At 42.2% G+C, this 12,346-nt stretch overlaps 1 protein-coding gene across 4 annotated transcripts in view; it reads left to right on the forward strand.

The window, feature by feature from the left end:
* Positions 1 to 12,346, forward strand: part of RGL1 (ral guanine nucleotide dissociation stimulator like 1) — a 258,991-nt gene that overhangs the window by 213,300 nt on the left and 33,345 nt on the right. For all 4 annotated transcript variants that reach the window (XM_040446563.1, XM_040446566.1, XM_040446564.1 and 1 more), the window contains 4 exons: positions 1,624 to 1,748; positions 3,150 to 3,365; positions 7,095 to 7,198; positions 10,619 to 10,703. In XM_040446563.1, coding sequence (XP_040302497.1) covers positions 1,624 to 1,748; positions 3,150 to 3,365; positions 7,095 to 7,198; positions 10,619 to 10,703 — 530 coding nt within the window. The remainder of the gene's footprint in view (positions 1 to 1,623; positions 1,749 to 3,149; positions 3,366 to 7,094; positions 7,199 to 10,618; positions 10,704 to 12,346) is intronic.

Raw genomic sequence — 12,346 nt, forward strand, 5'->3', positions numbered from 1 at the left:
TTGCTGAATTGGAGAGTACCAGAGTTTTGTGGAGGCAGAGTGGTGAAATCATAGGGTTTTAGGTTTTGTTTTTTTTTTTTTTTTTTTAAAGCTCATGCCTGTTTGTGTTCCAGCTTTGGAGGCAGGCATGGATCCCCTCCTACTTCTAACCCAGCCCCGTTCACATGAATCCTTTCAGCTCCAGGGGGAGGAGTCCATCCTTAAATCACGTACCTCTCAGCAGAGTCATCAAGTACTCAAGTACTCGTGGTACTGTGACAGGGGGAGTGATGTGGGGTCCACTCTCAGCACCCCTATCCCCTGGAAAACTAAGGAAAGGCCATCTCAACTTGATCCGAGATGCGTAAAAGTCTTATTCTACAAAGGAAAAGAGAAAAAGCTTAAAATGTAAACATTCTGGGGGAGTAGTAACGCACTGATTTAAATTTCTGCTAACATAGAACTGAATGCAACTAGCTTTTTTAGTTTTTGTTTTTGTTTTGTTGAGAACAGATTTAACAGGAGAGCAAGGAGTGTGAAGGGGTGGAGGTGTGGGGGATGAGGTTGGAAAACAACCTAGGACAGGTTCTGGGGAGTGGGGGCTGGGGTTCACATGAAACTTCATCCAATTCCACACTCTTTCAAAATGGAGTCTGGGGGCGCCTGGGTGGCGCAGTCGGTTGAGCGTCCGACTTCAGCCAGGTCACGATCTCGCGGTCCGGGAGTTCGAGCCCCGCGTCAGGCGCTGGGCTGATGGCTCAGAGCCTGGAGCCTGTTTCCGATTCTGTGTCCCTCTCTCTCTGCCCCTCCCCCATTCATGCTCTGTCTCTCTCTGTCCCAAAAATAAATAAACGTTGAAAAAAAAAAAAAACAAAAACAAAAAAAAACAAAATGGAGTCTGGAGTTCTGAGCCCATGGGCTGAGTCCTTCAGCTTCTGATTTGGGATCCATGTAGTTATTATAGTGATTTCCACACCCCCTCACTTCTTCAGTCTATGCTCTGTGTAATTTACTAATTGATAATCTTATCCAAAATAAAGCTCAGGTGAATTTAGTTTCAGGTTCTTCTGCTTCATACATAACTTTAGGTGGAAGCTGAAAGTTGCTCCAAACATCTTGAGAATTCTAAGGACTTTCTTAGAATTCTGAGGATTTCATCAGCATTTCTGACACCATATGTCCCATTCTCCTACCTGATGCCTGGCCTGCTTTCATGCCCACTCCTTGCAGGCTTCTGGTTATAAATGGCCAGTGATTAAGAATTGCATAGTTGGGGCTTAAGAAGCAGTTTGATTGGTCCTTAAGCTGAGCAGAGGGTATGAGGGAGCCAAGATGAGGGAAACCCCCAGAATGTAGCCCAACTTTGCTTCTCTAGACTTTGCTCGACCTGGCTGTGTCCCTGGCCTAGCTATCAGTGGTTTACCAAGGGTAACATGAGGCCTCTGAACTTAATAAAGAATCTAAGAACAGATTAAGAAGACCTCCATTTTACTCAGATTAATTGTGCTTACTATTTTCTCCCTGTGGGTTTTCCGAAGGATTAGCCCTCTTCTTTCTTAATGAAAGAAGTTCAGTTTGACTCTACTAACAAGGTCATAAACAGTGGCACCAGGTGACTGACTTTTTTTTTCCACCTGTGAACAGATGGGTTTCCCAACACCATCTTCTTCAGCCTGGAAGAGGAAGAGGAACCGGAAGGTGGAGGGCCCGCAGAATTCACGTGCTTCCCAGAAGACCTTGTGGCAGAGCAGCTGACCTACATGGACGCCGTAGGTCTTCTCTTTGTGCTTCCGATGTGCTGCTACTTAAAATGTGGGGAGTGACAGTACTGGTGGGCTGGGGAGGGCAGTGGGGTAATTTGATTTAAGTCTTTTCGAATCCCCAGGAGAGGCTATGCCTGTAAATGCGGAGTGAAGATGGGACTTGAATCAATCATCTGAATAATTCAGGCTTAAGCTCTTCTTGCAAAGCTGGGTGAAGGTGCTTTTTACTTGGCACTCGATACATGGAAGTAAGAATTCTAACTCTCAGGAAACAAAATCTGTCCTGTTCCGTGGGTATTCTCTCCCTCTAGACTCATAAATATTTCAAGATCTGAACTGTTTATTTGGAGGATTGTGAAGCGGTCAAAGTATAAATTAGGATAAAATAAGTTCGCTGAATCCAAATGTGACTGTATCTGGCAGTTCATTTCCATGTGTGTCTCCTGTACTTTCCCGAAGTTTGTTAGCCGTGCATATTTGATCTCATCAGTCACATGTCCTAGCTCAGTGTCAGCTGGTAAATAGACTATTATAAATTATCGTGACGGTTTAAACTCTCGTACACTTACTACTTTGAAGAAAGCAGCAAATAAAGTGACAGAGTTTCCATCTGGTGAGCATGCAAATAAAGTATCAGAAGCAAATCAGATAGTCTACGTAAAGTAAATCCCTGTGTTCTCTCTTTTATATAAACCCTTACGTGTCTTGCCTTGAATTGCCATACAGATGAGAATCCCGTTTAGTTGACTAATTTGGCTTTGTTTTTGTTCCACGGTTGATAGCGTAAAAGAAAGACCGGAAACTTCATTGGCTATGACTTTTAGGCAAAGTCCTGGAAACCAGGCTTTATGTTCCTCTGTCTTTATTTTACTATGTGATGTTGGATAGTTTTTCCTTTTATATGTTTATTTTCTTTATTTAAAACATCATGTGAAATAGTGGCATTGATGACAGCATCACATGCACTGTACTTTGGAACACTTGTCAGGTGGTCACTGGGCATCCCTATGCATTATACACAATTCACGATCGTGAGCACCTAGAACGTACCGTGTGTATGATTCTGAGGTCAAAACCACCTCAACCACTTTTTTTTGATTAGTAGTATAGATTTTTACCTATCCTTCAAGATAGGAAAGTCAAAATGTTGTCGGTCACTTGAATTTTCTTTTGGCCGTTGTGTTCTGTTCAGTCGAGCAGATTGAGAAAGAACATGTGGGCTTTTCTGACCAGTTAACATATTAATTATTTACTTTTGTCCATTGAAGTAGACACCACGAGGCAAGTCAAGTAGAAAAGGGTTATTTGTCCGTTTACAAAATACCAATTCACAGATGACCCAGACTATGTGCTTTCCCATATGAAATGTCTGTGTTGTCCTTAAACTCAGCTTCTCTTCTGTTCCAGCAACTATTCAAGAAAGTAGTGCCTCACCACTGCCTGGGCTGCATTTGGTCTCAGAGGGATAAGAAGGAAAACAAACATTTGGCTCCTACCATCCGTGCTACCATCTCTCAGTTTAACACCCTCACCAAATGTGTTGTCAGCACCATCCTGGGGGGCAGAGAACTCAAAACTCAACAGAGAGCCAAAGTCATCGAGAAGTGGATTAACATTGCTCATGTAATTATCTTTTTAAAAATATTCTTTGTATTTAGTAGATACTGGAGACGATTCCTTCTCTCCGTTTAAATGGGTCTATCCATTTGGCTGAAAGGCAATCAGACAACATATGTGAGGACCCCCTGGGTTTTTGTTGCTGTTATTCTTCTTCCAAAGTAAGAAAAAATGGTCTTTCTTAAATAGGAGCTTATTTTGCCTCTTTATTTTTTAAAAATTTTAAAAATATTTATTTATGTTTGAGAGGCAGCGTGCGAGGGGGGGAGGGGCAGAGAGAGAGGAGACGCAGAGTCTGAAGCAGGCTCCTATGCGGGGCTCAAACCCACGAACCGTGAGATCATGACCTGAGCCGGACACTTAACCCACTAAGCCACCCAGGTGCTCCTATTTTTCCTCTTTAAAGAAAATCGGTCCCTTGCTCACTTCTTTCAGCTCATGGGCCTGCACACTGCTGCATCTCCAGGGTGACATATGCCTGCTTTTTCCCTTATAGTCACCAACTGAGTGTCAGTTCTGCCCCGTGTTCAGTAAATACAACTTGATGGTCTAAGTGCCAAACTGACTACTCTTCACCGCAGAATGATCACCTACCTAGGCACCCTTCCAGCACCCGGAAGCATTATGTCTTCTGCAGACTTGAAGAGCCAGTACCTTCTCAGAATCCTGAATCTCTTTCCTGAAGGACTGAGGTGCCCAGATTTCACATTAATCTGGGGCTTTTCTGAGGACCTTCTATCTGAAGGTAGAAGGGCAGAGTTTATTCCTAGGTCCGAATTACATTCTGCTGAGTGTCAGTCTGGGCTCTGGGTCAGCTGCTTACATACTGCATGACTTTCGCTTATCATTATCTTCATGACTGTGGAAACGTGAACAGTATTCAGTCAGTTGGTCACCAGACATTTCACGCGCTCCTAAATGCACATAAGCTACAATATTATGTAATTTGGGGACATTGTGAGGATAGGCACAATTAATGTAATCTTACAGGAGCCTGTAGTCACACAAGGAAGCCAAGATACTCTGAGATATGCTGGGATGATCTCAGCTGAGGCAGAAGAGGAGCGGGGCTCTCCGAGATAAGCTGCAGTGGTGGAGGGAGAAACCACTTCTGGGGGGATTGAGGAGGGCTTCATGGATAGGATGACTTTTGGACTTAGCTTTAATACTAGATAGAATTTTTGGTATTTGAAGATTGAGTTAGATTTTTTTTTTTCCTAGACAGAAGAAATTACATCAGCAAAAGCTATGTAATTAACAACAACTTTGAAAAATAATTATTATGTAAATATCTGATTAGTCCATGTTCTGGGTTATGTGAGTCAACCCTCAACCAAAACCCATTTTGCTTTCTATCCTAATATACTTTTTTCATTAAGCCCTCCTGTTTAGGGCATAATGTTTATTACATTTTCACACCCACACTCTCTCTCTCTGTCTCTCTCTTTGTATTTTACATTCTCTTTGTTGTCTTTGATCAAAGAGCAGGGCCATAATTGTGCTAGAGGATTTGCCTTATTTTGAATTTTTAGGTGCTCGGTTACCACAGACTTTTTCGTATATGAAAAAAGTAAGAGAACAGTGTCTTACAACTTAGATTTCTCCTATTCTGAATTGAGCTAATTTCTCAAGAGTTATAAAAAGAATTTCTGATTGAGTGGAATAAAGCATGGAATTTCTGCCTTCTCAGAATGAGAAGAAAATATTTTTGTTTTGGCCATAAATGCCGTATCTTTTAATCCATTCCACTACTTAGAAAGTCTATAGCAAGAATACAGCATCTGTGTGTATGACAGTGTGGCTCAAACAATGACTTTTGGTCCAAATTAAATACAAATTGTGCACATATGTGTTAATAAGAAATGCAAGTTGAACAATTTGAGGTATATTCCAAATCCCATAGCACATATTTAAAAGCCAGGGGTCTTTGTTCTTGGTGGTGTAGTTTCCTAATATTGAGCACATTGTGTCCCTTGAAATTGTGTGGAGTAATTTAATAAAATAATGAAACTCATAGGTGGTTTCCTGCCAAGATTTATTTTACTTTTCTTGCATTAATCATACTCAGTTTCTATTGAGAGGATATTTGAAAAAACGATAATAATTTTACACACAGAAAATATTTGTGACCTGATGTGATTATATTTTCTTGGGCTGGCCTTGCTGCTGTGTTTTCTTTTTACTTTTGCACCACGTCTCCTGGAAGATACCTCCCTTTCTAGAAACGGGGCCAAATGTCTTTTGTACTCCTTTAAAACCCTTAGCTTAAGCCTCTTTCTGAATAATGTGTTCCATATGTTTATTACAATTTGCATGAAATATCTGTGCCTGAGTTCCTTTATTTATTGCAAGTTTCTTGATTTTTGGAGCATGACTTTTGGATTCTGAACCTTTGTTGAACCATGCTCTCATGGGTTTGGGTTTCCAGACTGACTGTAATTCAGAGTGCTCTCTCTCTCTCTCTCTTTCTCTTTCTCTTTCTTTCTTTTCAAATAAGGGGAAGGCATTGAGACATTTAAAAAGAGTGGGCATGACTTTTGTAAAATACTTTGGCCTATACTCTAAGGAAATAATGTTTGGAGGTTTGTTTGTTGGGCATGGTTTTAAGTAGCCGGATTTTGACAAGCTAAGTTAGAGAATGCTGTTTTTCCTTCCTATTCGGGATTAGCATTACTTCATGAATTGACCTTCTAAGCAATGTGCAGTTCTGCCCAACCATTTTGGAATTTCTTGCTTCAGATGTTCTGCACAAAGCCAACCCCGTGCCCACACGGTGTACTCAATTGTAAACAGTGGATAGACTACACTCCCAAATGCCTGCATATGAAACATCTCCTTTGACATAAGACATAATCCACTCTCCCCATGGCGCCAAGAATGGGACTCTCTCCCTCCCTCACTGTTTTGCTGTCCCCGCCATTCATGCGGCAGGACTTTGACTCCAGGGTCACTGGCTGCCGAGGCTATCCACTCGGTGCGGTAGCTTAAGTTTCAGGATCAGAGAGCCTTTCTCTTTACCCAGAAAACGACATCCAGACTATTTCCTGTCCTCCTTGATTTTGTTCTAAAATGCTGCCAAAATGGATTTCATTTTAAAAGCTCCGGCTTATTTTGGAAACAGCGAAGTACCAAGGTGTTTCTGAATGTTTATGACTGTGGCACAAGCCAATTTGAAACGAAATGCGTGTGTATAAAAATATTCCCTCTTGGCTAAGAGCATGAAAGCCAAAGTTCAACTTGTGGTGAATGTTTATTGCCAAGTTATATACACCTCTCTGGGCAAGGGTTGGTCATGAGATGTTCGATACCATCTGACCTCCCGGTGGCCGCTGCCCGGCTCACACTGTGGGTCTAAAGGATATAGTGACCTTTCATATGTGTTTTTAGGGCATCCGTGTTCTTTCAGCAGAAGAAAGTTTGCTTTCCGAGCATAGCCTTGCAGACTCACCTCCGTTCGTGTTTTTACGAGGAAAGCTGGAAACCATAAAACTATAACAACAACGCAAAAAATATATTAAAGGGAGAAAAACAAGCATACAGTGCCAAAACCTATAAAGTGTTTCGGTGACTGGGGTGGGAGTAAGGAGCTGCTTTTTGATGTTGAGTATTTATACAGCTGCCTATTTAGTGGTAAGAATTCATAGCAGCTGTGATACCTCTAAAACAGGAAACCACCAACTCGCAGTATTATTGATATTTAAAATGCCTTTTATGTTTTAATCACCCTCCATACAGGAATGTAGAATCCTGAAGAATTTTTCTTCCTTGAGGGCCATCATTTCGGCACTGCAGTCCAATTCCATCTATAGGTTAAAAAAGACCTGGGCCGTCGTCCCAAAGTAAGTTCCCAAGTGTCCACTCTGCTTTCTTTGGCTGGGGTGACTTAGTCACTGTATAAATGGTATGGGTCCTTGCCTTCAAAGCCCATATTCTGTAACTAGAGAAACGTATTTGAAAGCCTCTGTATGTCCCAGGCAGGGTGCACTTGACACATAATCATTAATGAGTTTTTAGGCAGAGAAGTCAGACTCATCTGCGAAGTGCACCAACATCAAGAGTATTGGCTTTGGGATGATTTGAAGGATGTGCTTGTCATCTAGAGTCTGAGGGGGAAGGGTGTGGAGTGATGAAGTTACAGCAGTGCGGCCGTTCCTTCTGGTTATTTCTCAGCCACGCTCCAAAGCCCTAAGTTGTTCCAAGATGTGAGGGAGCATGTGTGTAGATAGGACGCTAGCTCTTGCTGTTTAGCAAGAGTCTACTTATACTTAACTTCTGTTTCAGCATGTTAAACGCTATCTTTTTTGTTTTTTGTTTTTAATTTTTCTTAACGTTTATTTATTTGTGAGACAGAGAGAGACAGCATGAACGGGGGAGGGTCAGAGAGAGAGGGAGACACAGAATCTGAAACAGGCTCCAGGCTCTGAGCTGTCAGCACAGAGCCCGACGCGGGGCTCGAACTCACGGACTGCGAGATCATGACCTGAGCCGAAGTCGGATGCTTAACCGACTGAGCCACCCAGGCGCCCCGAGTTAAACGCTATCTTAGTGATATTAAAAATCCCTAAATGTTCCTGCCTAGGGACCTGACTAACATTTTTAACTGGCCATGTTTTATATTGTTTTTCTTCATATTTCTTGGTGTAACCTTTGGGACAATGTCCTTATTGTTTCGCCATCTTCATTCCCCTATTTCCAGAGCTTCCCCTGGAGACCAGAGAACTTTTTGCAAAGGAGGGAAAGGTGAAGGAGGAGGCAGCTCCGGTTCCCTATCCACACAGCTTTAGAAGCTGGGGAATATGTCATGGCTACAAACGAGGCCAATTACATTCAACAGGTCTACCTAGGTTTGAACTAATCAAGAAGGCAAGCATATCAGGAAAGAATGTGTAAACTGTTTACAGTCTATACTGTATGTAGTATGGTCGGTTGCAGCCAAGAGAGGGGCCAGCTGGCTTCCCAGGCAGGCCTGCCCCTGTGGAATTGGTGGGTTTGGTGCTTAAGAGTGGAAAGTCTAGGTACTCGGTTTCATGAGTTCACTCAGAGCTGATTAAGCCCTAAGGGACTGACACTATCCAAACTTGCAAGAAACCCAGATAGGTAAACCAGAATTTCATAAATTTTTGCTGAAAAATGAGTGCATACCAATGGGCTCATATTCTCAGAGGAGAGTCTACTTGGGGGAAGTCAAATTACTTATGAAATAAATCTTTGATGAGCCAGCAGAAAAAATTGAAGTGGGTGGTTGTAATGCCTGGTGTTACAGAGCCGTAGAAGCCACAGCCACTTGGAGACTCCAGAGCTCCTTCTCTGTTTATAATACTGTTATCTACCAGAAGAAAACCTGGCAGATAGGCTTTTCAGAATCCAATGCAATGTTTTTGATTACCACTTATTTCTTGGTTCTTTCTCGTCTTCATTACTTCGAATAGTCAAGCTGACTCTGTAGGTGAAAGATTAGTTAATTGGTTTTCCTTTGCATATAAATCTTATGAAAGATATGGGCATTATAAAGTCATTAGATGACAGGCGTTTGTAAAATACAATGGGAAAATCAGATGCATGCAGAGTCCTCATGTTCAATAGCCCCAGAGGCCTCTCCTTGCCCTCATCACCGTTCCCTTACTGTGGTGTCAAAAACAAAACCAAAGGGACGGTCAGGTGCTAAAATACCACCTGTGCCTGGTTGCAGTCTTCTGTGATTGCAATGAAAGGTGATCCTATCTTTCTGTGGTAGTTGATAAATAGCATGCTGTGGAAAGTCACTTAGCCAAAAGTTCCTGCACAGCAAATTTGAGGCTAAAACACAAATGAAAAAGTTAGTGGAGCTGGAGCTGAATCTCTTGGTTACCGTATGAGAAGGTTCATTCTTTCGGTTGGCTTTGTAAACTATTTCACCACAAAACAAACCTCAAAGCCACATTCTGGCTTGGTTGGATGGGTGTCTGGTTTGTTTCTTGGTTGGTTCATGTTTTAGTGTCACAGTTTCTAGAGAAGACACTTTCATACCAGCTTTCCATGTCTTTCATTGATAAATTCAAGGGACAGGGTTAAGATACCTTATTTGGTTATCACTTTCCCTATAATCCTTTATGCTAATAACTTTCAGTGGATAGAAAAGACGTGTTTATTTCTGTTTATGCAGGCCCACATGTAATTAAGTTCTTAATTATTTTTTCCAAAATGTAAATAGCTTTACTGGTTTTCTTTATTATAACAGTGATATTACACTCATTGTAAAACAAATAAGTTAATGGTGGCTTTCTCATGATAATGAAATGCTACGTATAGAGGGATATTGTCCCGTTAATTCTTTGCCTTCAGAGCCCTCCACTCACTAACCCTGGAGGGGTGCAGAGTAAAGCATGAGGCCCGTGGACATGTAGTAGACTGGCAGAGGCAGAGTAGACACTTTGCATATGTGATCCTGCTGACTTCACAGCAGTCTTTCAGAGGGATTCCTAGAATTTTCATTGTATAGGTAAGAAAGTGGAAGCCTAAGCAAGTTAAGCGAATTGCCCACAATCACTTGGGGAGTGAGTGGCAGAGCGGGGATTTGAACCCACTCCCCTGACCACAGCCTGTTCTGCTTCCATCTGTTATGGCTCTGAGATGAGAGCACCAGGCTGTGTGTGATTCAGGAAATTTAGTCTCAACACTTAGCATTGGCAACGTGGACAAGTCCCTGACCTTGGCCAACATGATTTCTCAGGTCCTGCGGGGCTCTGTGTGTATTCTGAGATAAAATTTTTTTTAAAAATTGTTTTTTAAGTTTATTTATTTATTTTGAAAGGAGAGAGAATTGGAGGGAGAGAATCCCAAGCAGGCTCCGTGCTGTTAGCACAGAGTGCAGTGCGGGGCTCGAGCTCACCAACCTTGAAATCATGACCTGAGCTGAAATCAAGAGCCAGATACTTAACTGACTGAGCCACCCAGGTGCCTGAGATTTTTTTTTTTTTTTTTAAGAACATGTCCCAGTGGAACAACTTGATACCCCAATTTAACGATCCTTTTTTATGATTATAATGTACATGGTTAGAAAAATCCGTTTCTTCACATAGGTGACCATGTCTATCTTAAAAAAAAAAAAAAAACACCCTGCATGAACAAAGCCATTGGCTTCATCTGCGCTCACATCCCTCACTGATCCTGAGATCAGTGTGATCCCTCTGGAGCCATAGGTAACTGAGGGCAGCAGGGCCCAAGGTGTGGGACTTTCACTGACTCTTTATTTGTGAATATTTTCTTAACCCCTCTCACAGGGACCGAATGCTGATGTTTGAAGAGCTTTCAGATATCTTCTCTGACCATAATAACCATTTGACCAGCCGGGAACTCCTAATGAAGGTGGGTCTCTAGGTGGGGGTGCTGGGTCACATTGTCTCCAGCTCTGGAATCCCTTCAAGGCAGGAGTGGCTTGAGGGCTCCTTACATTCCTACAGTCCCAGGAGAAAGCCTGAAGGGAGTAGAAGGCAGAAATTTTGTGGGGTTTTTTTTGTGCCCAATCTAAGGAGCTTGGGGCTGAGAAAACTGAAAGTCCAGTCCTTGGCTTCCCGGTTACACAACCAGATTGTGAAACTTGTGCTCCAGTGTGTATCTGTTCGAGCTGCTCTGCAGATAGGTGGGTGAGAGGCCCTGGAGTACCCCTTCTCAGCAAAACGTCTTCTAGAATGACAGAGACCAAGCCTGCAATTCCACATCCTTTATCTGGATTAAATTGCACAGTCTGTCAGCAGTATTTATTGAACGCCAAGTGAGTGCTGACTTCTGAACTACAGGCAGGTAAAAGTGTAGCTTGGTTTATTTTATTTCTCCAGACATTTGTTGAGTGTCCAATATTCGTAAAACATTGGAGCAGCCTCTAGGAATATGAAGGTGACCAACACAGACCCTGTTTTCAAGAATTCATCCTCTGGGTGGTGGATGTTGGCACTAAACAAGAACAGTCAAGTAAAGGTACAAATAACAGGTTGTGAAGGATCATCAGAAGGGAACATAGGCCAGATCCTATCTTCACAGCCTTTCTAGAAATTTACTGTGGATAAAAATCTACAGTAGATTGTATCATCCTTGTTTTGCAGATAGCCAAGACTCAGAGAGGTAAATAATACCTCTTAAATCACACACCTGGTAGGTGGTGGAGCTAGAATGTGAACCCTGCCTAGTGAGACTCTAAAACCTGTGTTTTTATCACTTAGCCGTAAAACTGTAAATTCCTACCACTTAGGAGTAGGGGATAGGGTAGATCAGAGAAAACTTCACAGAGAAGATAAATTAGTCATTGAACAACTGTTAGTTGAACATTCATTATATACTAGGCATCACATTGAAGGCAGTCTCTGATCTTAAAGAGATTACAGTCTCATGGTGGAGGCAGAGAAGTAGACAATTATAAAATCGTATAACATGCATTACCATAGGGGGAAGCTGTGAACTGGGCGATTAGAGGATATGATCCTTGTCCTTGGTCTCTTTTTCTGTAAATTGGAGATAATAAGAGTATTTAGTCCACTGACATCATAGAATTGTTTTGAAGATTCACTAAGAGAAAATATTTGAAAGCACTATGCAAATGTGTTTTTAGTATTTGGCATGCTCTGTGCACAATATGAAGCCAAAGTATGCCTAACAAATGAACACGAATGAAGTACATGCTACATGTGCAAGCTTAGAGCAGACACGTGGAGTAGGGATGCAAGTCTAGCGGAGGTGGGGTTGCTGAGAAGAGGCATCCAGTTGATGACTGTTAACATTAGTCATTCCTATAAGGGCGTCTGTTGTGGTCTTCCTGACTGTTGTCCTTCTAAGTGCTACTCCTCCTTCAGGTCTCACTGTGGACTCTGCTGGGTACTCAGACTGTCTCCCTGCCAGTCTGAAAGCCTCTTGCAGGCAGGGACTGGGTTTGTTTTTTCACTGTTACATCCCTAATGCCTAACACGGCAACTGGCATGCCGCAAGTGTTCAGAAACTACATTCACCTGCATGAATTG

This window comes from Herpailurus yagouaroundi, unplaced genomic scaffold, assembly GCF_014898765.1.
Source record: "Herpailurus yagouaroundi ecotype Mexico unplaced genomic scaffold, PumYag 195, whole genome shotgun sequence".
Lineage (NCBI taxonomy): Eukaryota > Metazoa > Chordata > Mammalia > Carnivora > Felidae > Herpailurus > Herpailurus yagouaroundi.